Genomic DNA, 27497 nt, shown 5'->3' on the forward strand with positions numbered 1-27497 from the left:
ACATTACTTACCTTAATGAGACAAATATATTTTGTTGTCTTTTGATTTCTTCATTTTTCTTAATCACATATTCTTTCCGTAACTCAGACCCAAGCACTAGCTTCAGTTTTCCTTCTATTTCAGTCTGATGTTGTGTTTTATAGTGTCTATTAAGATCATGTCTTCTATTATGTGAGAAAGTGTTTTCACAAACAATGCACAACGGTTTTCCTGACGGACCCGCTACAAATAAGAACTCATTTTCCCACTGTTCATTGAATTCACGCTTACTATCACTTTCTGCTTTTCTTTTGCTCGTTTTCTTTTGCACTGTGATGGGTAACTGAATGTAAAAACAAGACTTAATTTTTGAAAAAGTACAAAACTGCAAGTGTTCACAAAGGACAAGCACAACTCCGTAGCGCGCGAGTGTCAATTGTAAACTGACTGGCAAAAACCTGCGACGCATCGCTGGTGCAGATGCCTGGCACCTCAGGATCAAACAAGTATCAAACGTGTGTTGAACAGTTATGGAATGCGGGAGAACAAAAGTCCTTCTTTCCTAGTTTGACTCATTGAACATTTTTTTTTAAAAATTGAAAACATTAATGTGAAAGAAGATAACATTCACCAAAAGATGTGCACAAAATAATAAAATCGCTAAAAATAATTGCTAAGTTTTAGATATATTCTCAGTAAAACCCATTTCTAGCTCTAAGCTACTTAAATTCCTGTTATAGATTTTTTTTCTGCAAATCGGTTTTTGGTTAATACTTTTTGCATGAGTAGGCTTACTTTTTTATTATTATCACTGGGGTGCAATACGCCACTTCTGATCATCCAATGCGCCACTTCTGGCGCATGCACCATGGGTTGGCCATCCCTGCCACAAAGCATGTCACTTAGAGTTTGATGTGGTTTTCGAGGAGAGATACACAATCTATGTATCACCTTGCACCATCCTCCAGCTTTAAAGCTTCTGGGTTACAGTATCAATTGCTAGAACGTTTGTTTCTGAGGTAGGTGACTGAGAATTCAAGTCTCAGTCTTAAGGGTAATGTTTCGGTACAGGAATGTCAGAATTGCTGGATTACACAAGGTTGCATCTGATGTTTTAGGTGGATGTAAAACACCCTGTAGCACTAACAGATTATCTGGCATCTAGTATTGATTATGTAGCAGTTTCTATTGTGCTGGTTGACTGCTGCAGACGTTACATCAGTGACTTCAATAATAAAGTACTTCATTGACTGGAAAGCACTTCTGAAAGTCGTAAGAATGTGAATGATAATGCAAACGTGTCTTCTCCTTACAACATTACCCATGCATGATATTTCAATGTTAACATTTCAGGTCTTGTGAATCTGAGAGGAAAACAATTAAATCTAACCCACATTTTTAAAATTTAAAGTTCACTCTGTGTTGGAGCTAGTTATTAAGTAGGTAAAGACATCTATTTCTATCTTGGATTGAAATTCATTGAGTTCAACATGCATTTCTTTTTTCTGTATTATATACCAGAGGCTTTGTGATACACATAAAACAGTACAGAGCAAAAACAGACCCTTCGGCCCACAATGATCTGTTTCAGCTCTTCCCCCACTTCACTTGCAAATCCTTCATCTATCTGTACTGAAAGTCACTTCTGTTGAATAGTTTTCCTGCAATTTTAAAGTTCAGGACCTCTTCAGTCTTTTATTAAGGAAATGATTAATGATTAAGGGAACAACAAAAAATCGTTACAGTTATACATACCAAACACACAATCTGTATTTTATGAGGGAAGAACTGAAGGCAATTGTTCTAATTATGAGATAGTGATGAAAGTACCTGACAAATCCTCTGCTCAAGACAGATTCTTTCACACTTAGGTTTTTAAATTAATAGATTAACCAGTAAATTTAAGGTATTCCTCAAATCTGATCTGAGAATAGATTAAGTACAGTCGTTATTCCCAATTGTTGCTGCTAACCACAAGCTTACCTTTCCTTTCCCAGTGTAAGATGTGTTAGCAAGTATGGTTTGCCAGTGCCGCCAACCCCACTGTTCGGACTCGGGAGTGTTGTAACGGGGGAAGGAAACATCTGATTCAAGTCTCTGCTTGGGTATTAGCTTGTTCCTTTTTCTACTCATTGCTGTCTGTTTATTGTCAGATACTACATTGGCACTGGCATGCTGCTTCTGTGTCTGTGCAGTATGAAGTTGGCAGCTTTGTGTTGACATTTCCCCGTAACAATTTCACAACACAGTATTTGTTTAAGTATGATCCTTTCCTTCCTGTAGGATCTGCAGTGCTTCTGGTCAAGTCTGGTTTACTCTTGTCTAACTTCAAAACACACACACACGTTTTTGTCATTGCTCTTTAGACTATAGAAACACTTACTGCCAGTACAGATGTTGCCCTTTCTAATTTGAAGTGAGCATTCTGATGTGTACAAGTACTGAGAGTGCTGGGGACAAATTGTTATGGCAAATTAAGTAAAGCACATAAAGTGCTATCAATAAAGTCTTGTACTTAGACTGTAATTTTTTATTTTCATATGTTGTGATGCTTCTGTTGGGTGTATACTTGGTGATTAAAATTCTGATCAATTGGGAAGGTTTCACTTAGATCCAAAGTTTAAAATGGTAGAAATGTCGCAGGATGAGTTAAACATAGACTTCAAAGTTCAAGTAAATTTGTTATCAAAGTACATATATGTCACCATATACTAACCTGAGGTGTATTTCCTTGCAGGCATTCACAGTAAATACAAAAAGACACAGTAGAATCAATGAAAATTTGCACACAAATAAGAATGGACAAACAACCAATGTGCAAAATCCTTTTAATATCCAACATTGTTTTTAATTTCTTAATCTTCTGTTAAGAAACGGTTGTCTATGCACGGTTTCTGCTAGTAGTGTTATTGCCTTAACTTAGAAGGATTGTACTCAGAAGAATAAGCAAAAGGTGATCTTTTGTGAACATAAGCTTTGAAAAGAAGTAAAGATTCATGATTGTTTATTCGTATTCTTCAGTGCATGAGTGTAAAGCAGAATGAAATGATTGTAACTTCAGATCAAATGCAGCATAAAAAAATCGTAAGACATAGAAGCAGAATTAGGCCAGCTGGCCCATCGAGTCTGCTCTGTCATTTCATCATGGCTGATCCATTTCACTCTCAGCCCCAATCTCCTGACTTCTCCCCATATTCCTTCAGGCCCTGACTAATCAGTAATCTATCAACCACTGGCGTAAACATACCCAATGACTTGGCCTCCACAGCTGACTGTGGCAATGAATTCCACAGATTCACCACTCTTTGGCTAAAGAGGTTCCTCCTCATCAATTCTGAGGCTGTGTCCCCTGGTCCCTCATCATAGAAAGCCTCCTCCACATCCACTCTATAACCATATAACAATTACAGCACGGAAACAGGCCATCTCGGCCCTTCTAGTCCGTGCCGAACTCTTACTCTCACCTAGTCCCACCGACCTGCACTCAGCCCATAACCCTCCATTCCTTTCCTGTCCATGTAGCTATCCAACTTAACTTTAAATGACAAAATTGAACCTGCCTCAACCACTTCTGCTGGAAGCTCGTTCCACACAGCTACCACTCTCTGAGTAAAGAAGTTCCCCCTCATGTTACCCCTAAACTTTTGCCCTTTAACTCTCAACTCATGTCCTCTTGTTTGAATTTTCCCCTCTCTCAATGGAAAAAACCTATCCACGTCAACTCTATCTACCCCCCTCATAATTTTAAATACCTCAATCAAGTCCCCCCTCATCCTTCTACACTCCAAAGAATAAAGACCCAACTTGTTCAACCTCTATCCAGGCCTTTCAACATTTGATAGGTTTCAATGAGATTCCTTCCCCCCCCATTCTTCTGAATTCCAGCGAGTAGAGGCCCAGAGCCATCAACTACTCCTCATATGTTAAGCCTTTCAGTCTTAGAATCATTTTCCTGAACCTCTTTTGAACTCTCTCTAATGTCAGTACATCTTTTCTTAAAAAGCACAATAAGCATAAGCATAAAGAACGCAATAAAAAATATATAAATATGAAATCATTCCTATAAGACACAATTGTACAAGTAATGGTTGTATACATAGACTGATTGACTGTGCATAAAGTTTTGCTTCATAAGGTATATAATTAGGAATAGTTTTGATTTACGTTTGTATTCAAAGCTGGTACATGAGGATATCAATGGGAACAGGTCTCACATATTCCAATCGGCTAATGAGGAACACAGAAGAATGTAGCACTCCTCTCTGTTAAAGTTATTGTCCTAGTTGATAAGCAGAACTCTGGGACCTGCCTGCAGTTGGCATTTTGCCCAGCAATATCAAGAGCTGGATCATGGGTTGCGATATAGAAAATCTCATTGTTAAATGGCAGGAAAAAGAGAAATTTTGAAAAAGAAGAGTGGCTGGCCCTTTTGTCTGCCTGTTTAATTCTCCATCACACTCCCACTCTGGCCTATCTTATCTGTAGCCTCCTGTACTGATACAAAGCAAAGACACGATTAGCTTTTATATAGGTACACAAATCCAATAATTAGCTTTCTGAACACAGTATTAAATTCTACTCTGGGCAGCAAACCTTGTCTATCAGAGCCGATCAGTCTATCTGTGATATCTGTGGCACAGTCTTAGAATAGTACAAAGATGATCTTTTAGAACAGAGATGAGGAGGAATTTCTTTAGCCATAGGATGGTGAATCTGCAGAATTCATTGCCATAGATGGTTTTGGAGGCCAAGCATTGGGTATATTTGAGGCGGAGGTTAATAGGTTTTTGATGAGTGTGTCAGAGGTTGCCGGGGAGGAGTCAGGAGAATGGTGTTGAGAGGGATAATAAATGGCAGACAGATTTGATGGGCTGAGTGGCCCAATTCTGTTCCAATGTCTTATAGCCTTATATTGGTTCAATGTTTCTGCATTTGTACAACCTCATCTGCCAGGCATGTCCGACGGCTCTCCATTGAGCACCCTTTATGTTTCTTTGGCATTCCCACTCTAACTTGCCTGAATTGAGTTGTGTTCTCCCACCGACATCAAGTCCCCTGCCCTTTGACAGGAATATTTGTGAACTACTCAAAATGTATGGTGAAGGAGACGGATCACTGGTAAGCTTTACAAGTAACCTCTTAGCCTATACATGAAAATAAAAAGCAAGGGTTGCTTAAAAGCAAAGATCTAATTCATTTCAAAAGTGTTTTTATCAACAAATATCCACAAAATTTATCCTGTATGCCAGTTTTTTCCTATTCTGAAAAAACTCTAATAATTTTATGAAACTTTTTTTTGTATAAGGTATCATATGTCATTCGAGATGAAGTAGAGAAATATAATCGTAATGGAGTTAATGCGCTTCAGCTAGATCCCACGTTAAATCGACTGTTTACAGCCGGCCGCGATTCTATTATTAGGATATGGAGTGTCAATCAACACAAGGTGAGAAACTTGTTCACTGTCACTTCTGTCTGTTATAATTTGCAGCCTTTATACTTATTTCAGAATCTGCACTTGGAAGACAGTAGAAATTATTTGGAGATGCATAATGCAAAATGTTCACTTAAACTTTGTCAGAGGTTCCCAACCTAGGGTCCACAGAGCCCTCAGTTAATGGTAGAGGTCCATGGCATAAAAGAGGTTAGGAGTCCCTGCTTTGTATAGAGGTTACTGACTGGAATGTGCTTTGTGAACCATATAGTAGGATAGTCATAGTCATACTTTATTGATCCCGGGGGAAATTGGTTTTCATTACAGTTGCACCATAAATCATAAATAGTAATAGAACCATAAATAGTTAAATAGTAATATGTAAATTATGCCAGTAAATTATGAAGTAAGTCCAGGACCAGCCTATTGGCTCAGGGTGTCTGACCCTCCAAGGGAGGAGTTGTAAAGTTTGATGGCCACAGGCAGGAATGACTTCCTATGATGGTCTGTGTTACATCTCAGAGGAATGAGTCTCTGGCTGAATGTACTCCTGTGCCCAACCGGTACATTATGTAGTGGATGGGAGACATTGACCAAGATGGCATGCAACTTAGACAGCATCCTCTTTTCAGACACCAGCAACTTAGACAGCATCCTCTTTTCAGACACCAAGCAACTTAGACAGCATCCTCTTTTCAGACACCAGTATGGAGGGGACATTAGACTTCCTGATTATATCACTGGCTGCTTCAACGTCTGTCTGGGCACTGTAGTACCATCAAGGACTATTTGCTGCTTCCCTAACAACAAACCATGGGTCACCAATGATCTGAAAACACTTCTCAACCACAAAGAGAGCCTTTACAGGGAGGAATTGAAACGTGTGCAGAGGGAGCTAAAGGCGAAGATCAAGGTTGCTAAAGAGGAATACAGGAGGGAGCTGGAGAACAAGCTTGGGTTAGAGTAGCACACAGGAGGTATGGAGAGGCATGAAGAACATCACTGGCTTCAATCCACAAAGCTGTAGAGCCTCAGAATGCAGCTGTGAATGGGCTAATGAGTTAAACCAATTATTCAGTGGGTTTAACAATTGCCCTCCTGTTCACACCCCCCTCAGCACACCAGTCCAGATGCCGAGGCACCTGGTGCTCCCTCAGCACCAATGCCTCCTCCCCCCACCCCCCCCCAGTTCAACACGTGGATGAACAACATAGGCTACCACTGTCTACGTCCCCTCCTTCCCCTGCACCTGCCACCTACACCTCCACATGCCAACTGCTATCATCCCGCTCTTCACCTGCCCCGGCCCCCACCTTCCGCCAGCTCTCCAGTCATCATGGATTCACTGTCACTACTGAGCTGGTGAGAAGGGCTCTGGGGAAACTCAGACACCGCAAAGCCTTGGGACCGGGTGGTGTGAACCTCAAGGTTCTGAAGGAGTGTGCTGAGTAGATTTGTGGAGTTCTTCAGTGTATTTTCAACCTGAGTCTCAGCCTGGAAAGGGTCCCAACTGCGTGGAAAACATTGTGTGTGGTCCTAGTACCCAAGAAGGGCCGACCGAAAGTCAGTGGCCCTGACCTCACACATCATGAAGCCCCAAGAAAGGCTGGTCCTGGCTCACCTCGGATCCCTGGTCTGATCAGCCCTCGACCCCCCTGCAGTTTGCCTGCCGGCAGCATGTTAAAGTCGATGATGCTGTCATCTACTTGCTGAACAAACAGAGCCTACTCCTATTTGGATAAGCAGAGCAGCACTGTGAGGATCATGGCTGTCTTGATTTCTGAAGTACCTCACTGCTGGGGGGGAAGCTCAATTCAATGCAGTTTGGCACGTCCTTTCTATTCCGGATAACAGACTACCCGACTGGCAGGTTGCGGTTTGTGCAGCTTCAGTCTGTGTGTCAGACATGGTTATAAGCAACACTGGGACCCCACAAGGGATGTATTGACTCCCTTCCTGTTTACGCTGTATACCTCGGACTTTAGATACAACACTGAGTCATGTCAAGTCATGAAATTTTCTGATGGCTCCACAATAGGGTACTACCCACTACCCTGGACGCCCATCAATTTGCCTATCGCACCAACAGGTCAACAGAGGACGCCATCTCCACGGCACTTCACTCTGCCCTGACCCACCTGGACAGCCCCAACTCTTACGTCAGAATGCTGTTCATTGACTTTAGTTCGGCATTCAATACTGTGATCCTCTCCAAGCTGATCGCCAAACTTCGCCAGCTTGGTATCAGCTCATCCCTCTGCAATTGGACCTTGGACTTTCTGACTAACAGACCCCAATCAGTTAAGTTAGACAACCTCTCCTCCTCCACTCTCACCCTGAACACCGGCGTGCCTCAAGGCTGTGTGCTGATCCCTCTTCTATACTCCCTTTTCACCTATGACTGCGTACCTGTACATGGTTCTAACTCCATAATCAAGTTCGCAGACGACACCATGATGGTTGGCCTGATCAGAGGGGATGACAAGACGGCCTACAGGGATGAGGTCCAGCACCTGGCTGCGTGGTGTGCCGACAACAACCTAGCCCTTAACACCCAGAAGACCAAGGAGATCATTGTAGCCTTCAGGCATGCTAGGAGCCACGCTCACATCCCCATCTACATCAACAGAGCTGTAGTGGAGCGTGTATCAAGCTTCAAATTCCTTGGTGTCCACATTTCCGAGGATCTCACCTGGTCCCTGAACTCCTCCATCCTGATCAAAAAGGCGCAACAGTGCCTTTATTTCCTGCAGAGCATCAAGAAAGGTCACCTCTGTCCCAGGATACTGACGGACTTTTACCGCTGTCCCATTGAGAGCATACTCATCAACTGCATCTCAGTGTGGTATGGCAATTGTCCTGTATCGGACCACAAAGCACTGCAGCGTGTGGTGGAAACTGCCCAGCGGATTATTGGCACCCAGTTGCCCACCATTGAGAACATCTACCATAAACGCTGCCTGGGCAGGGCGAAAAGCATTATCAGGGATGCATCTTACCCAAACCACACACCTCAAACAACAGGAATTCTGCAGATGCTGGAAATTCAAGCAACACACATAAAAGTTGCTGGTGAATGCAGCAGGCCAGGCAGCATCTCTAGGAAGAGGTGCAGTCGACGTTTCAGGCCCAGACCCTTCGTCAGGACTAACTGAAGGAAGAGTGAGTAAGGGATTTGAAAGTTGGAGGGGCAGGGGGAGATCCAAAATGATAGGAGAAGACAGGAGGGGGAGGGATAGAGCCAAGAGCTGGACAGGCAATAGGCAAAAGGGGATACGAGAGGATCATGGGACAGGAGGTCCGGGAAGGAAGACAAAGGGGGGGTGGGACCCAGAGGATGGGCAAGAGGTATATTCAGAGGGACAGAGGGAGAAAAAGGAGAGTGAGAGAAAGAATGTGTGACACACATCAAAGTTGCTGGCGAACGCAGCAGGCCAGACAGAATCTCTGGGAAGAGGTACAGTTGACGTTTCGGGCCGAGACCCTTCGTCAGGACTAACTGAAGGAAGAACTAGTAAGAGATTTGAGAAGGGGAGGGGGAGGTCCAAAATGATAGGAGAAGACAGGAGGGGGAGGGATGGAGCCAAGAGCTAGATAGGTGATTGGCAAAAGGGATATGAGAGGATCATGGGACAGGAGGCCCAGGGAGAAGGAAAAGGGGGAGGGGGAGAAAAAAAAATCAAACAAACCCAGAGGATGGGCAAGGGGTATAGTCAGAGGGACAGAGGGGGAAAAAGGAGAGAGAGTAAGAATGTGTGTATATAAATAAACAACGGATGGGGTACGAGCGGGAGGTGGGGCATTAGCGGAAGTTAGAGAAGTCAATGTTCATGCCATCAGGTTGGAGGCTACCCAGACGAAATATAAGGTGTTGTTCCTCCAACCTGAGTGTGGCTTCATCTTTACAGTAGAGGAGGCCGTGGATAGACATGTCAGAATGGGAATGGAATGTGGAATTAAAATATGTGGCCACTGGGAGATCCTGCTTTCTCTGGCGGACAGAGCGTAGGTGTTCAACAAAATGATCTCCCAGTCTGCATCGGGTCTCACCAATATATGGAAGGCCACATCAGGAGCACCGGACGCAGTGTATCACCCCAGCCGACTCAGAGGTGAAGTGTTGCCTCACCTAGAAGGACTGTCTGGGGCCCTGAATGGTGGTAAGGGAGGAAGTGTAAGGGCATGTGTAGCACTTGTTCGGCTTACAAGGATAAGTGCCAGGAGGGAGATCAGTGGGGAGGGATGGGGGGGATGAATGGACAAGGGAGTCGCATAGGGAGCGATCCCTGCGGAAAGCAGAGAGAGCTAGTGGTGGGATCCCATTGGAGGTGGCAGAAGTTACAGAGAATAATATGTTATTCTCCTGGTTCTCCTGGTTCCCCTTGTCCTCACCTACCACTCCACTAGCCTCCGAGTCCAACATATTATTCGGGGGTGCACCTGGATGACAGACTCGAGTGGAGCACGAACACAGAGGCTGTGTACAAGAAGGGCCAGTGTCGCCCATACTTTCTGAGGAGACTGAGGTCCTTTGGAGAATGCAGACCTCTCCCTCACATATTCTACTCGTCTGTTGTTGCCAGTACAGTCTTCTATATGGTGTTGTGCTGGGGCAATGGCATCGACATGGGTGATGCCAACGGGCTCAATAAACTGATTAGAAAGGCTGGCTCTGTTAAACTGGACACACTGGTAGAACAGAAGACCCAATGGAAAATCCTGGAAATTCTGGACCAGGTTTCCCACCCTCTGCATACCACCTTGGCTGAACAGAAGAGCACTTTCAGTAATAGACCAAGACAACTGCACTGCTCCAAAGAGCACGATATGAAGTCATTCTTATCCTTGGCCATTAGATTCTATGAGTCAACCTACAGCCGGGAAAGTGATGATCCCCTCCTGTTAGGCTGTTCAAGGTAATTTAGTTTTTATTTTTTCTTCTTACTTCTCTTCTAATATTGTATATCTGTGAAATTGTAATGCTACTATGACATTGTAATTTCCTTTGGGATCAATAAAGTATATATCTATCTATCTAGAATGCACAGCTCCTAATGTTATTTCCATGAATCAACTTGAAATTGTAAGTTTTAAGTCGTTTGGAATTTATATTCATTTGATCCATGTCCTCAAATGTTTGTGTTCAAAAACTACCATATATGTACAAAATCACTAAATAACTTCTGATTACTGAAAGCATATAAAAATCCTAGTCATTTTAAGATTTTAATTATAAATGCAGAACTGCAAACGTTATTGTCCTGGTTAAACAACCCGTAAATTAAGTTTCTTATTGAAAACAAATTAATCAAATGTAGACATTTGTGGGCTAAAGTCAATTGACCATAAAACTGCAATATTTGTTTTAAAAATATGACTTATTAACTGTTTCTGAGGTTTTGTTTTGCCAAAGCCATCCAGTGATTTTATTCCTCCCTTTCCACCTCCACCTCCCTCTCCCCTTCCACCTCCCCCTCTGCCTCCCTTTCCCCCTCCCTTTCCCCCTCCCTTTCCCCCTCCACCTCCACCCCCACCTCCCCTTCCACCCCCACCTCCCCTTCCACCCCACCTCCCCTTCCACCCCACCTCCCCTTCCACCCCACCTCCCCTTCCACCCCACCTCCCCTTCCACCCCACCTCCCCTTCCACCCCCACTTCCCCTTCCACCCCACCTCCCCCTCCACCCCCCACCTCCCCCTCCACCCCCCTTCCCCCTCCCCTTCCCCCTCCCCTTCCCCCTCCCCTTCCCCCTCCCCCTCCCCTTCCCCCTCCCCCTCCCCCTCCCCCTCCCCCTCCCCCTCCCCCTCCCCCTCCCCCTCCCCCTCCCCCTCCCCTTCCCCCTCCCCTTCCTCCTCCCCTTCCCCTTCCTCCTCCACCTCCACCTCCCCAACCCCTCCACTCCTCTCCCCCTACCCCCTCCACCCCTCTCCCCCCTCCCCCTACACCCCCCCCGTCCCCCTCACCCCCAACAACTTGGGTATCCTATGACAGAAGACTTTTCATCCTTCACCAGCCACTGCAGAGGAGAAGCCTGTCACTTTTGCCTTCAGAGATGTTGCTTACAACATGCTAGAAGGTGCTCAACATTGAATATTGTTGGAAATTTAGGACCAGAGGGCACAGCCTCAGAATAGAAGGATGTCCATTTAGAATAGAGATGAGGAGGAATTTCTTTAGCCAGAGTGTGGTGAATCTGTGAAATTCATTGCCACAGATAGCTGTGGAGCCCAAGTCATTGGGTATATTTAAAGCAGAGGTTGATAGGTTCTTGATTTGTAAGGGTGTCAAAGGTTAAGGGGAGAAGGCAGAAGAATAGGGTTGCGAGGAAAAATAAATCAGCCATGATGGAATGGTGAAGAAGACTTCGATGAGCTAAGTGGCCTAATTCTGCGCCTATATCTTATGGTCTTATTGTCTTATGCTATTTGTGTGATTTTGGTGTGTTTTTTGTAAGAAGTGTGACAAGAATCTAATTTGCTTTGCTTCCAGGTTGATCATGTCTGTGCAATAGAAGCAAATTTTAAGGAATTTTTACCCGTTGGCCATCTCACCAGGTTTTGAATTAAAATATAAAAATGCAAGGAGTAGGTTCAGTGAAATACTGAAGTGTCTGCACTAGCACTGTCCATAAATACTGACTCATAGAAAGGAAGCTTGCTTAGAAATGATTCTCCCAAGCATATCAAAACCTCTCCTATAAGAAAATGTTTGGTACCTAGTTAGCTGTCTCAAAGTAAACAGTGATGGGGATCTTTGTGTGTGGGAGATTTAAAGTGAAAGCATTGTGTATGTTAAGTCGATGATTTTTCACAGAATGGGTCGTGTCTATACCCTGCATTGCCCTCCATTATTCTGTCTTTCAACCTCATGTTCCTCTTTATTTTCCACAACAAAATCTTACAGTAGCAAATTCCACATCCTAAAAGCTTAGGCAATGATGTTTCTTTTGAATCCTCTTTTATATTTATTGACAGCCCTATAGTTACCTCCCCTGGTCTGGTTTTCTCCACAAGTAAAATAATCTTCTCTTCATTAATATCAAATGCCTCTATAATTTTAATGTTTATTTCTTTTTAAGAGGACAATAGCACAGCCTATTCAATCTTTCATGATCTCTCAGCTCTTGGTATTTTATTGAACCATTTCTTTCCTTTCTGTCATGCCAATATCTCTTTTGTAATATGAAGACTAGAGCTAGACCTGTACTGTGCTGTACTATTCTATGTTCTATTGTATTCCATGTGCCACCTATTTATGATGTAAGAACATAAGGACAGGAGTTCACCTTTAAGCCCTCTATGCCAGCTCTGCCATTCAATAAGATCATGGTTGATCCAGTCTTGACCTTAATACCACATTCCTGTGCTGACTCTGTCCCTGCAGTTCAATACCTATCAATCCTTGTTGTGTTTGTATATTTAACAAACACTCTTCCACAGGGTAGAGAATGCCAAAGAGTAATGACTCTTTGAGAGGAATTCCTCTTTGTGCACAATTTAAGTGGCCTACCAATAACTGGTCTTGATCATCATTTCTGATTTGTTTTATTTTCTAACCCTACAGTTTTGAATTATGCAGTTAAGGACTGTTGGATTCTTAGCACCAGGAGGACTTTGCATTTATTCTATTGTCTAAACTCAGAAGTTCTATAATATTATTTCAAGTGATCCAGCTGAACATAGAACTCTAGCAGTCCAGGTTCAGCTGTTGCTGTGTAGGTGGAGTTTGTGACCATCCGATTCCTGTTTGTGCCCTGGTTTCTTCCCATATCTCAACATATAGTTTAAAGATTAATGATTAGCTTTATTTGTCACAAGTACATTGAAACATACAGATAAGTGCTTTGTTTGCATCAAGTCAAATCAATTCAGCAAGGGTTGTGCTGGGCAGCCTGCAAATGTCACCACATTTCCGGCACTAATGTAGTGTGCCCATGACACACTAACCCCAACCATACATCTTTGGGATGTGGCAGGAAACTGGAGCACCTGAAGAAAACCCCGGGGTCATAGGGAGAATTTATAGACAATGGCAGGAGCTGAACCCCGATTTTACAACTGGGACTGTAAAACATTGTGCTAACCACGGTACTACTGTGCTACTTTATAAATATTGATTCCTGCAATTGTAACAAACTACTGTGTGATTCTATTAATATTCATTTTTCTCTTTCAGCAAGATCCTTATATTGCCTCTATGGAGCACCACACTGACTGGGTAAATGATGTTGTATTATGCTGCAATGGAAAGACATGTGAGTAGTTCAGCTTTACTACTTTGAATCAGTTTCCTAACATATTAAATACTTAACAGAAAACATATTGCTCTCTCCGAGTTCTGTTGCACCATTCGTCTTTGAGCTGGATAGTGTCATTTTAATAGTGCTATTAAAATGTTGAGTGTTCCGTGTGGTATCTATCAGGGTCATCCAAATTTTTATCATTGAGGGAATTGTCAACACTGGTTTAAACATCATAGAAACGTAGAAAATAGGTGCAGGAGTAGGCTATTCGGCCCTTTGAGCCTGCACCGCCATTCAGTATGATCATGGCTGATCATCCAACTCAGAACCCTGTACCTGCCTTCTCTCCATACCCCCTGATCCCTTTAGCCACAAGGGCCATATCTAACTCCCTCTTAAGTAGAGCCAATGAACTGGCCTCAACTGTTTTCTGTGGCAGAGAATTCCACAGATTCACCACTCTCTGTGTGAAGAAGTTTTTCCTAATCTCAGTCCTAAAAGACTTCCCCTTAATCCTCAAACTGTGACCCCTCGTTCTGGACTTCCCCAACATCGGAAACAATCTTCCTGCATCTAGCCTGCCCAATCCCTTTAGAATTTTATACATTTCCATCAGATCCCCCCTCAATCTTCTCAATTCCAGGGAATATAAGCCTAGTCGATCCAGTCTTTCATCATATGAAAGTCCTGTCATCCCAGGAATCAATCTGATGAACCTTCTTTGTACTCCCTCTGTGGCAAGAATGTCTTTCCTCAGATTAGGGGACCAAAACTGCACCCAGTACTCCAGGTGTGGTCTCACCAAGGCCTTGTACAACTGCAGTAGAACCTCCCTGCTCCTGTACTCGAATCCTCTTGCTACGAATGCCAGCATACCATTCGCCTTTTTCACCGCCTGCTGTACCTGCATGCCCACTTTCAATGACTGGTGTACAATGACACCAAGGTCTCGTTGCACCTCCCCTCTTCCTAATCGGCCACCATTCAGATAACAATCTGTTTTCCTGTTTTTGCCACCAAAGTGGATAACCTCACATTTATCCACATTAAATTGCATCTGCCATGAACTTGCCCACACACCTAACCTATCCAAATCACCCTGCATCCTCTTAGCATCCTCCTCACAGCTAACACTGCCGCCCAGCTTCGTGTCATCCGCAAACTTGGAGATGCTGCATTTAATTCCCTCGTCTAAGTCATTAATATATATGGTAAACAACTGGGGTCCCAGCACTGAGCCTTGCGGTACCCCACTAGTCACTGCCTGCCATTCTGAAAAGGTCCCGTTTATTCCCACTCTTTGCTTCCTGTCTGCCAACCAATTCTCTATCCACATCAATACCTTACCCCCAATACCATGTGCTTTAAGTTTGCACACTAATCTGCTGTGTGGGACCTTGTCAAAAGCCTTTTGAAAGTCCAAATATACCACATCCACTAGTTCTCCCCTATCCACTCTACTAGTTACATCCTCAAAAAATTCTATGAGATTCGTCAGACATGATTTTCCTTTCACAAATCCATGCTGACTTTGTCTGATGATTTCACCGCTTTCCAAATGTGCTGTTATCACATCTTTGATAACAGACTCTAGCATTTTCCCCACCACCGATGTCAGGTTTACTAGTCTATAATTCCCTGGTTTCTCTCTCCCTCCTTTTTTAAAAAGGGGGGTTACATTAGCCACCCTCCAATCCTCAGGAACTAATCCAGAATCTAAAGAGTTTTGAAAAATTATCACTAATGCATCCACTATTTCTTGGGCTACTTCCTTAAGCACTCTGGGATGCAGACCATCTGGCCCTGGGGATTTATCTGCCTTTAATCCCTTCAATTTACCTAACACCACTTCCCTACTAACATGTATTTCCCTCAGTTCCTCCATCTCTCTAGACCCTCGGTCCCCTACTATTTCCAGAAGATTATTTATGACCTCCTTAGTGAAGACAGAACCAAAATAGTTATTCAATTGGTCTGCCATGGCCTTGTTCCCCATGATCAATTCACGTGTTTCTGACTGTAAGGGACCTACATTTGTCTTAACCAATCTTTTTCTTTTCACATATCTATAAAAGCTTTTACAGTCAGTTTCGTTCCCTGCCAGCTTTCTCTCATAATCTTTTTTCCCTTTCCTAATTAAGCCCTTTGTCCTCCTCTGCTGGACTCTGAATTTCTCCCAGTTCTCAGGTGTGCCGCTTTTTCTGGCTAATTTGTATGTTTCTTCTTTGGAATTGATACTATCCCTAATTTCCCTTGTTAGCCACGGGTGCACTACCTTCTCTGGTTTATTCTTTTGCCAAACTGGGATGAACAATTGTTGTAGTTCATCCATGTGATCTTTAAATGCTTGCCATTGCATATCCACCGTCAACCCTTTAGGTATTATTTGCCAGTCTATCTTAGCTAATTCACGTCTCATACCTTCAAAGTTACCCTTCTTTAAGTTCAGAACCTTTGTTACTGAATTAACTATATCACTCTCCATCTTAATGAAGAATTCCACCATATTATGGTCACTCTTACCGAAGGGGCCTCGCACGACAAGATTGCTAACAAACCCTTTCTCATTGCTCAATATCCAGTCTAGAATGGCCTGCTCTCTAGTTGGTTCCTCGACATGTTAGTTCAAAAAACTATCCCGCATACATTCCAAAAAATCCTCTTCCTCAGCACCCTTACCAATTTGGTTCACCCAATCTATATGTAGATTGAAGGCACCCATTATAATTGCTGTTCCTTTATTGCACGCATTTCTAATTTCCTGTTTAATGCCATCCCCAACCTCACTACTACTGTTAGGTGCCCTGTACACAACTTCCACCAGTGTTTTCTGCCCCTTAGTGTTATGCAGCTCTACCCATATCGATTCCACATCCTCCCGGCTAATGTCCTTCCTTTCTATTGCGTTAATCTCCTCTCTAACCAGCAATGCCACCCCACCTCCTTTTCTTTCATGTCTATCCCTCCTGAATATTGAATATCCCTGAATGTTGAGCTCCCATCCTTGGTCACCCTGGAGCCATGTCTCTGTGATCCCAACTATATCATATTGATTAATAACTATCTGCACATTCAATTCATCCACCTTTTTACGAATGCTCCTTGCATTGACACACAAAACCTTCAGGCTTGCTTTTTCAACACTCTTAGCCCTTATACAATTACGTTGAAAAGTGGCCCTTTTTGATTTTTGCCCTGGATTTGCCGGCCAGCCACTTTTACTTTTCACCTTACTACTTTTTGCTTCTACCCTCATTTTACACCCCTCTGCCTCTCTGCACTTGTTCCCATCCCCCTGCCACATTAGTTTAAATCCTCCTGAACAACAGTAGCAAATGCTCCCCCTAGGACATTGGTTCCAGTCCAACCCAGGTGCAGACCGTCCTGTTTGTACCGGTCCCACCTCCTCCAGAACTGGTTTCAATGCCCCAGCAATTTGAATCCCTCCCCCTTGCACCATTTTTCAAGCCACGTATTCATCTGAAATATCCTCCTATTTCTACCCTGACCAGCACGTGGCACTGGTAGTAATCCAGAGATTATTATCTTTGTGGTCCTACTTTTTAGTTTATCTTCTAACTCCCTAAATTCACCTTGTAGGACCTCAACCCGTTTTGTACCTATATCGTTGGTACCTATGTGCACCACAACCACTGGCTGTTCACCCTCCCACTCCAGAATGTCCTGCAGCTGCTCAGAGACATCCTTGACCCTTGCACCAGGGAGGCAACATACTGTCCTGGAGTCTCATTTGCGGCCGCAGAAACGCCTATTCCCCTTACAATCGACTTCCCTATCACGACAGCTCTCCCACTCCTTTTCCTTCCCTCCTGTGCCGCAGAGCCATCCATGGTGCCATGAACTCGGCTGCTGCTGCCTTCCCCTGATGAGACATCTCCAAGACAGTATATCTGTTTAGGAGGGAGATGACCTCAGGGAACTCCTGCACTACCTGCCTACTGCTATGCTGTTTAGTGGCCACCCATTCCCTTTCTGCCTGTGTAGCCTTTACCTGCGGTGTGGCCAACTATTCACGACTTTCTCAGCATCGCGGATGCTCCAGTATGAATCCAGTCGCAGCTCCAGCTGCTCAATGCGGTCTGCCAGAAGCTGCAGCTGGACACATTTCCTGCACACATAGTCGTCAGGGACACTGGAAGTATCCCTGATTTCCCACATGCTGCAGGAGGAACAAACCACGGGCCGATCTCAGCTGTCATGATCCACCCAATACGTTACAGACTCGCCGCCTTCCTTGCTTCAAATAAAATACTGCTGCAGACCGTTCTCCTTTTAAAGGAACTTACCCGGCCTTACCTCACTTGGAGCGAAGCTTGTCCTCAGCCTCTGCTCGCCGAAGCCTCTTGAGACAAAGCCTTCCTACTCTGTCTCCCGCTACAACGTGGCCTGCTCCGTCAAACTGCTCTCTTTTAAATACTCTCGCTGCCTCACGGACCGACCTACATGCGCTTGTGCAGTCCTGTCCCGATCAACCGCCGAGAAAAATGGCCGGCTTCCACAAACTGCTCTCTTTTAAATACTCCCGCTGCCTCACAGACTGACTTACACGCACTTGCGCAGTCCTGTCCCGATCAACCGCCAAGAAAAAAGTCATGTGGCCACAATTACCCTTTATGTACACTACTGTGCAAAAGTCTTAGGCACTTGTAAAACAAAATCTGAAAAGCAAAGATGCTTTCAAAATAATGAAATGAAAAGTTTCTAAATATCAAAACATTTTCTATAAAGAGCAGAAAACAGTGGAAAAACTAATCAAATCAATATTGGGAGTGACTACTCTTTGCCTTCAAAACTGCGTCCATTCTCTTATGTACAATGTCGTACAGTTGAATAAGAACAGTAGCTGGTAGGTTGTTGCTTACAACTTGGAGAACTTGTCACAGTTCTGCTGCAGGCATTGGCTGTCTCACTTGCTTCTGTCTCTCCAGGTAATCCCAGATGGTCTCTATTCTGTTGAGATCATGGCTGTGTGGAGGCCATCTGTTGTAGAACTTGCTCTTCTCGCTGAAGGTAGTCTTTTGTGACTTTGAACATGTTTGGGATCATTGTCCTGCTGCAGAATGAAGTTGGGACAGACCAGATGCCTCCCTGATGGTATTGCATGATGGATGAGAATCTGCTTGTACTCAGCATTGGGGATTCTGTTAATTCTGACCAGATAGATCACCAATTCCATTTGCAGAAATGTAGCCCCAAACCTGCAGGGAACCTCCGCCATGTCTTACTGTTGGCTGCAGTCATCCATGGAGTACGTCCTGCTCTTCCATGGACAAGCTGCCTCCTGATTGAGCCAAAAATGTAAAATTTTGACTTGTCAGTTCAGAGCAGGGGTCGGCAACCTTTTTGGGCCAGATCGTGTATTAATGAGCGGACGGTGGGCCAGATAAATGCCATAAAAAACTTGAAATATGGAAATTATCCATTTAAATACATCTAGTTATGTTTTGCCTCAAATTAATGAATAACACATGCTAGAAAATCATTTGTGCTTAACCAAGGATGCCAATTAGTAATCAAAGAACTCAGTTTAGTTTTTCTGTCCCACCATTGCTGGTGCCCCATCAGTTGTGATGCCAAAAAGTTGAGGTCACTCCTCGCACAAACACTGCAAGTTGAGCAGCATCTCTCAAGTCTGTACTCTCATCAAGCACAATTGAAAAAAAAATGCATTTCATTCCAGGCAACCCTTAAACAACTTTTAACATCTGCTGACATTTCTTCAACTTGCCGTGTGATCGTTCTTGCTGACAGCCTGATAGATGCAAATAAAGATTTCTTTTCAGGACAAACAATATCCACCACTGCCAGTAAACATTCTTTGACAAACTCTTCAGTTGTAAAAGGCTTCATCTTTTCTGCAATATGTTTTGAGACTTCGTAGTTTGCACGGGTATTTCCTTCATTTTCACTGCTTTTTCGGCACTCAGCATCTACCTTCCTGCATTTTGCATTCATTGCTATTGGAATTTTTTTCTTTGATTTTATTTCGAAATGCCAGTTAATCAACAAGTATCGTAGCACATGTAAATATCTGGATATTTAGCATGGATTTCTTGTTAATTCACAGTGACGCTGTTTCTGTTTACAAATTTGAACGATCCCATCTGAAAACCTGCACGTGCACGGAGAGTATCTAATACATATTAATAGGGTAGTCTGCCTTCCCGTCATTCATATATTACCAGTGTTTGATTTGGAACAAAATGGAACCTGGGGCCAGTGTAACAAGATGCCATGCATGTCCATCAGTGTGGTCGCGTGAAACACTCAGAATAAGGAAAAACCGCTCGCGGGCCGGATAAACATAGTATCTTAATACCTGCTCGCAGGCCAGTCAAAATACCTTCGCGGGCCGTAGGCTGCCTACCCCTGGTCCAGAGCCATTGCTCAGCACCCCAGTCCTTGAGTTTCTGTGTACAGACGGCCCTCCGTATCTGCGGGTTCCGTATCTGCGGGTTCCGCATCTGCGGGTTCCGCATCTGCGGGTTCCGCATCTGCGGGTTCCGCATCCGCGGGTTCCGCATCCGCGGATTCAACCAACCCGCGGATTGAAAATATTCAAGAAAAAAAAATTCCAGCAAGTTCCAAAAAGCAAAACAAGTCCTCTGTGGCGTATAATTTTTTGGAAAATGACTGTTTGGAAATCTAAAATTTGTTCTTTTCTACTGATACTAATGCAGAAGACAAAAAATAAGCATCTGAAACAAAACTTGTATAAAAAATCTAGGGTACCTAAGACTTTTGCACAGGGTGGTTGATGGCCCTTGCGTGGCATTCATTTTGCGTTACTGTTTTCCAGTCTGTTCAGTGCTGGCATGGAATTCTATGGCTACTTGTAATTTTTTGATGCCCTAATCTGAGGATGTTTCTTGTTTCTGATTAGACTTTGAGAGTTTTGTGTACTCTCTCATAGAATGTACCTATATAGTCCGGTACTATTGCCAGATTAGACTTCAGAATTATTTGTTACCTGTACAGTGCATCAAAACACCCAGTGAAATATGTTAACAACCAATACAATCTAAACACACGTTCGGGGAAGCTTGCAAGTGTCAAGTTGCACATTCCAGTGGCAACGTAACATGTCCACTGTGTTTGGTAGAACAACCACAGGTAACAACAGTAATAACAACACCAGCAAAAAAGCCACTTTGCCACCCTCCTACATACCCACCTACTCACCCACTCAACATACACAGATAGGACTCCAGGATAAGTCGCCTCTGGGCCTCCAACCTCCAGTTCCTGGCCCAGACTCTCAAACACCGGGCATTTGACCTCCAGCCAAGATAACCCAGGGGCTTTGGCTTCAACATTTATGTCTCTGACCTCCAGACTTCACCGAAATCTCCTATTAGTCAACTGGCTGATTCTAACTCATTTAATAGATTGACATGGCATGTGAGATCCTTTTAATAGTGATGATTCTAAAGCTGGCTGCAAACCTCTGTAGTGTTTAAAATTACCCTTTTCTTTTTATATTTTTGTAGTAATATCAGCTTCATCTGACACTACAGTGAAAGTGTGGAATGCTCATAAAGGATTTTGTATGTCTACGTTACGAACTCACAAGGTAAGTTTTTCCATTCGGGGAAATTACAAGTTGCTGTAAAGAAAAATATTATTTATTTTAAATGGGTTTTCTTGGTGCCAACAATAATACTTTCCTATGCATGTTATGTAAAATTTCTTCAATGTCAAAAACAATTTTTAATTGGCTTTGAAATGATCCATTGGTTAATGCATTATTGTATATCTCTTTCTCGTGTTCCATATTGTACTTATGCTCTGGTATTTACAGTTGCAGAAAAATGTTTGTGAACCCTTTGCAATTACCTGGTTTTCCGCATCAATTACTCATAAAATGTGGTCTGATCTTCATCCAAGTCACAGTAATAGACAAACACAATTGCTTAAACTAATAACACACAAACAATTGTACTTTCCATGTCTTTATTAAGCACATTGTTTAATCATTCACAGTCCAGGCTAGAAAAAGTATGTGAACCCTTGTATTTAACAACTGGTAGAACCTCCTTTAGCAGCAATAACCTCCTCCAAACGTTTCCTGTAGCTGCTGATCAGACATGCAGAATGGAGAGGAGGAATTTTAGACCATTCCTCCATACAAAACTGTTTCAGTTTGTCAATGTTTCTGGGATACCTTATATGAACAGTCCTCTTCAGGTTATGCCCCAGCATCTCAATTGTGTTAAGGTCTGGACTCTGACTTGGCCATTCCAAAACACAAATTTTCTTCTTTTTAACCATTCTGTTGATGATTTAGTCTTGTGTTTCAGATCATTGTCTTGTTGCATCATCTAACTTCTATTAAGCTTCAGATGATGGATCACTACCCTGACATGCTCCTGTAAAATATCCTGATACTATTTTGCAAGCTGTCCAGTCTCTGAGGCAGCAAAGCAGCCACAAACCATAAGGCTCTTTCCACCATGCTTCACAGTTGGGATGAGGTTTTGGTGGTGGTGTGCAGTGCCCTTTTTTCCTCCAAACATAGCAATGTGCATTTCTGCCAAAATGTTCAACTTCTGTCTCATCTGTCTCTGGAACATTGTCCCAGAAGTGTTGTGGAACATCCAGGTGGTCTTTTGCAAACTCGAGGTGTGCAGCAATGTTTTTTTTTTGGAGAGCAGTGGTTTCCTTCATGGTGTCCTTCCATGAACACCATTCTAGTTCAGTGCTTTTCTTATAGTGGACACATGAACAGAGACTTCAGCAAGTTCCACATATTTCTGTAGGTTTTTACTGTAACCCTTGGGTTATTTTTCACCTCTTTCAGCATTCATTGATTGGAACACCTGACTCTAAATAGCTTTTGTAGAAGGCATTACCCCAGAGTCCACATACTCTTTTGAACCTAGACTATGATTGTTTAAATGGTGTACTCAGTATTGATGAGAAAAAGCACAATTATTTGTGTGATATTAGTTTAGGGTGGGCACGTGGCCAAGTGGTTAAGGCATTGGATTAGCTACCAGAAGGTCGTGAGTTCGAGCCCCAGCCACGGGAACGTGTTGTGTCCTTGAGCAAGGCATTTAATCACACATTGCTCTGCGATGACACTGGTGCCAAGCTGTATGGGTCCTAATGCCCTTCCCTTGGACAACATTGGTGTCGTGGAGAGGAGAGACTTGCAGCATGGGCGACTGCTGGTCTTCCATACAACCTTGCCTAGGCCTGTGCCCTGGAGAGTGAAGACTTTCCAGGCGCAGATCCATGGTCTCGCAAGACTAACAAATGCCTTTATTATTAGTTTAGGCAAATTGCGTTTGTCTATTATTGTGACTTAGATGAAGATCAGGCCACATTTTATGAGTAATTAATGCAGAAAACCTGGTAATTGCAAAGGGTTACACACTTTTTCTTGCAACTATATGTTACATCTTTAATGTTTAATAAATTTCCAAAAATGTCAAAAAAAATTAACTAACTATTTATAGCTAAAATTAATTTGCATCCTGTCAACTTGCAAGTCGGGAATTTGAATCCCTTGCCTTTTGTTAAATTGAGTTTAATTCTCTATAATAAAAAAATTGCAAATTTGGTTAAACTAGTGGGTGATTCATAGGAAATGCAATTTGAATTAATTCTCTCTAAACATGTCAGCTTGCCTCAGTTAACAACAGTTCTGTCAGGCTTGTGGGGTCAAGCAGCAATACAGGATATGAGTACATTATCCAGAACTGATGTGGTGAAGCACAAAAAAAGTGGTGCTTTGTGGTGAATGCTTTCTAAAAGATTTTAAAACCCAGTGCCCACTCTGAATGCAGTACAGATAAAACATTAATGACATCCTTTCAAGGAATGTTCCTAACATTAGAACCAGTATTCTGCCTTCATTTACTCAAGAGATTCTGCAGATTATTGAAATCCAGAATAATGCACACAAAGTCCTGGAGGAACTCAGCAGGTGAGGCAGCACCAATGGAAAGAAATAAACTGTCGACGTTTCAGGCTGAGAACCTTCATCAGGTCTGAAATGGCAACTGCTTATTCATTTCCGTAGTTGCTGCCTGAGCTGCCGAGCTCCTCTGGTATTTTGTGTGTGTTACTCTGCATCATTAGCTATCATTGCTTCAGCCATGATGGAATGGCAGAGCAGACTGCAAGGGCTGAGTGGCCTAATTCTGCGCCTGTCTTTTCTGATCTAATGGTATCTTTCTGTATGTGGATCCGTTGCTCTAATTGCAATTGTTAATGTTGAGTGTCAGAATAAACTAATGAATATGAAAACGTGATAGCCCCAGTTTCTCACGTTGCCTCTGATTTTTACTGGTATTCACAAGCAACTTGCATTTATTGGAAATTTGAACATTATAAAAAAAAATTGCCAGTTTTTCATAGAGTATTATGAAACAGTATTTAACTTGAGTCACATCAAGGTAGCTTACCAAAACCTTGGGTCATAGATATAGGTCTGAAGGAGGTTACAGGGCACTGAGCTATGTATAACAGAGAAGATTAAGGCAATCTGCCCATTTCCTCCCTACCCCACTCCAACCCCCCAACCTCCCAACCCCCCAACCCATGGATGCCTGGTAACCACTTTGAGAAAGTTGTCATGTGGATGTTTAAAGACATTGCCCCATTCACTTGTGATAGTGGATGCTCACTGTCTGGTCTCAGATGGGAAATTGGAGTGTTAGTACAAAGTAAGTGCCTGGTTTAATAGAGGAAGGAGGAAAACTGGGTACAAACTTAAAAAAATTGACTTTTTTCATGTAGGATTATGTGAAGGCATTGGCGTATGCGAAAGATAAAGAGCTGGTGGCTTCAGCAGGTTTGGACAGGCAGATATTTCTCTGGGATGTAAATACTCTTACAGCATTGACTGCCTCAAACAACACAGTCACAAGTAAGTCCTCATTGTAAACAGTAATGGTAAAGTACATTTGGACCATGAAACGGCCCATCTAGTTTGTGCTGAAATATTATTTTGCATATTCACATTGACTTGCACCTGGCCGATAGCCCTCCATACCCCTTCTATCCCTGTAGTTATCCAAATTTCTCTCAAATATTGTAATCAGACCTACACCCACCACTTCTGTAGAGGCTCGGTCAACATTCTCACCACCCTCTGAGTGCAGAAGTTCCCTCTCATGTCCCCCTTAAACATTTCACCTTTCACCCTTAACCCATGACCTTTGGTTCTAGTCTTACCCGACCTCAGTGGAAAAAGCCTACTTGCATTTACCCTGTCTAAACCCCTCATAATTTTGTATACCTCTCAAATCTCCCCTCATTCTCCTACACATCAATGAATAAAGTCCTTACCTTTTCAACCTTTCCCTATAATTCAGGTCCTCAAGTCTCGGCATAAATTTTCACTGTGCTGTTTCAATCATCTTGATGTCATTTCTGTAGGTAGGTGTTGTTATTAGACATTATAGGTTATTTATATCTAGTAAATCTTTTCATCTCTCTGTAAGGCATACTGCAAACTATCTAGGAGCTCAAATCTTGATGAAATTCAGTAGGAAAGAAAGCTTTTTCATCTTTTCACGTTGGTAGGTTTAAATCGGGTTCACCAATAACTTTGAAATGAGTAACTTTGATATGACCAACCAGTTTATTTAAAATTAAACACAATGATAAACACCAACTAGTTTGTACTCCTCCTCCTCCTCACCCACCGCCTTTCTCTGGCTCCTTCCTCAGTTCTTTCCAGTCCTAATGAAGGGTCTCAGCCCAAAATGTTGACTGTTTATTCCCCTCCGTAGATGTTGCTTGACCTACTGAGTTCCTCCAGCATTTTGTGTGTGCTGCTCAAGATTAAAACATAGAAACATAGTAAACCTACAGCACAATACAGGCCCTTTGACCTACAAAGCTGTGCCGAACAAAATTACCGAGGGTTACCCATAGCCCTCTGTTTTTTCAGAGCTCCATGTACCTGTCCAGGAGTCTCTTAAAAGACCCTATCGTATCCACTTCCACCACCGTCACCGGCAGCCCGTTCTACGCACTCACCACTTTCTACGTAAAAAAAAAAAAAAGCTTACCCCTGACATCTCTTCTGTACCTACTTCTAAGCACCTTAAAACTGTTCCCTCTCTTGTCAGCCATTTCAGCCCTGGGGAAAAAATCCTCTGACTATCCACACAATAAAAAATAAATTTCCCATTGCCACACTCTCATACACTGTAGTTTCTAAAACCAAATATTGTCCAAGCTTATCAATCAACTAATGAAAATATTGCAGGGATAAATGGAGTAATGCTCTCTTCTGTAACAGCATCATCGCTGAGTGGGAACAAAGACTCCATTTATAGTCTTGCAATGAATCAGATGGGAACAGTAATCGTTTCTGGATCAACTGAAAAGGTACGTTCTAAAGCCGGATTGCTTTGATAATTGAGAAGGTCACCTTTTGATATTTTGGTGACGTACTTACTATCAGATGCTTTTGATTTTAACATCATGAACTATCTGGTTTTTCCTGGGCTTAGTAAATTGTGGGTTATAGCTAGATGTGGTATTTTATGACTTTTTCATATATTTGAGTAAGAAAACGTAATTTGTGTACTAAATTTCAAGTACTAATGCAATATTTAAATTTCAGCTGACAGTGTTATATTCTGTAGTTGAATTGCTAGAGAGAGAAGACAGAAATGTACGACCATCAACAGGAGGGTACGAGCTATAGGGAGAAGCTGAACAAACTTGGGTTGTTTTCTCTAGAATGTTAGAGGCCAAGAGGAGATCTGATAGAAATTTATAAAATCATAGGAGGCATAAATAGTTTAGAGAGCCAGAATCTTTTCCCCAGGGTGGAAATACCAAATACTAGTGGGCATCGCTTTAATATGAGAGGGAGAAAGCTTAAAGCTTAAGGCCAGTCTTTTTGGTAGATACCTATAATGCTGGCAGGGACGGTACTGGAAGCAGATACGATAGACTTTTAGATAGGTATATGAATATGCAAGAAATGGAGTTAAATGGATCATGTGTAGAAAGAAGGGATTGATTTCAATTTGACATCGTGCTCCAATGAACCTATGCAGTACTGTTCTATGTTTGATGAGTTTCTTCAGTTTTATTTAACCCTACAATTTTATTTCTGAGCAAATTTTTTACTTCCCAACAAACTTCTAATTTGTTTTAATTGATTGACTGAATTTATGACATTGAACAAGAATTATTTTAGAAAGAGGGTCATAATTATTTAACTATAGGTGTTTTTAGTCCTAAAATACCTGAGGTGCATTTGAAATGTTGGTTTCTGATGCCATTAACAGGTTCTGAGAGTTTGGGACCCCAGGACATGTGCAAAGCTGATGAAACTTAAAGGCCACACAGATAATGTGAAAGCTTTACTATTGAACAGAGATGGCACACAGGTAAGTACCACTTTTTGAAGCATTGATAGTTTAGTTTTTGTTTTAATTCATTAAGTCCTGCTTCAAAACATTTAGCACGGTGATAGAGGCTGAGGCCACAAAAATACAAATTCTGCCTGTTGTTTTGTTTTTTTAATCTCTTGTTTTCCTCTCATTCACTCCTATTTCTCAGTTGTTCTGTTTCACCTTTTTCTTTCCAATTTGTCCTCTTGCTAAGAGATTTTCCCCTCCAACTTGCTGACTTTTGTTTCCCTCCCTGCTATTTTGTAATATTGTCCACTGAGTTACAATGGATTTCCTCAGTTGTTGAATCTCAATTATGTAATACAAAATGGCTACACAAACTGTCGGAACTTCAGTGATATTGTATTTCCCTTTAATGACTGATGTCAACAATAGGCCGAATGTTTCAATATTTTTGAAGTTAAGTGATGGCATTGCAAAATTCTTATTAGCT

At 42.6% G+C, this 27497-nt stretch overlaps 1 protein-coding gene across 1 annotated transcript in view; it reads left to right on the forward strand.

Annotated features, from left to right (window-relative positions):
- Positions 1-27497, forward strand: part of LOC140195567 (WD repeat-containing protein 48) — a 116601-nt gene that overhangs the window by 7538 nt on the left and 81566 nt on the right. The window contains exons 2-7 of the mRNA XM_072254131.1: positions 5285-5425; positions 13589-13667; positions 21167-21249; positions 24423-24552; positions 25936-26024; positions 26939-27040. Coding sequence (XP_072110232.1) covers positions 5285-5425; positions 13589-13667; positions 21167-21249; positions 24423-24552; positions 25936-26024; positions 26939-27040 — 624 coding nt within the window. The remainder of the gene's footprint in view (positions 1-5284; positions 5426-13588; positions 13668-21166; positions 21250-24422; positions 24553-25935; positions 26025-26938; positions 27041-27497) is intronic.

This window comes from Mobula birostris, chromosome 3 (genome assembly GCF_030028105.1).
Source record: "Mobula birostris isolate sMobBir1 chromosome 3, sMobBir1.hap1, whole genome shotgun sequence".
Lineage (NCBI taxonomy): Eukaryota > Metazoa > Chordata > Chondrichthyes > Myliobatiformes > Myliobatidae > Mobula > Mobula birostris.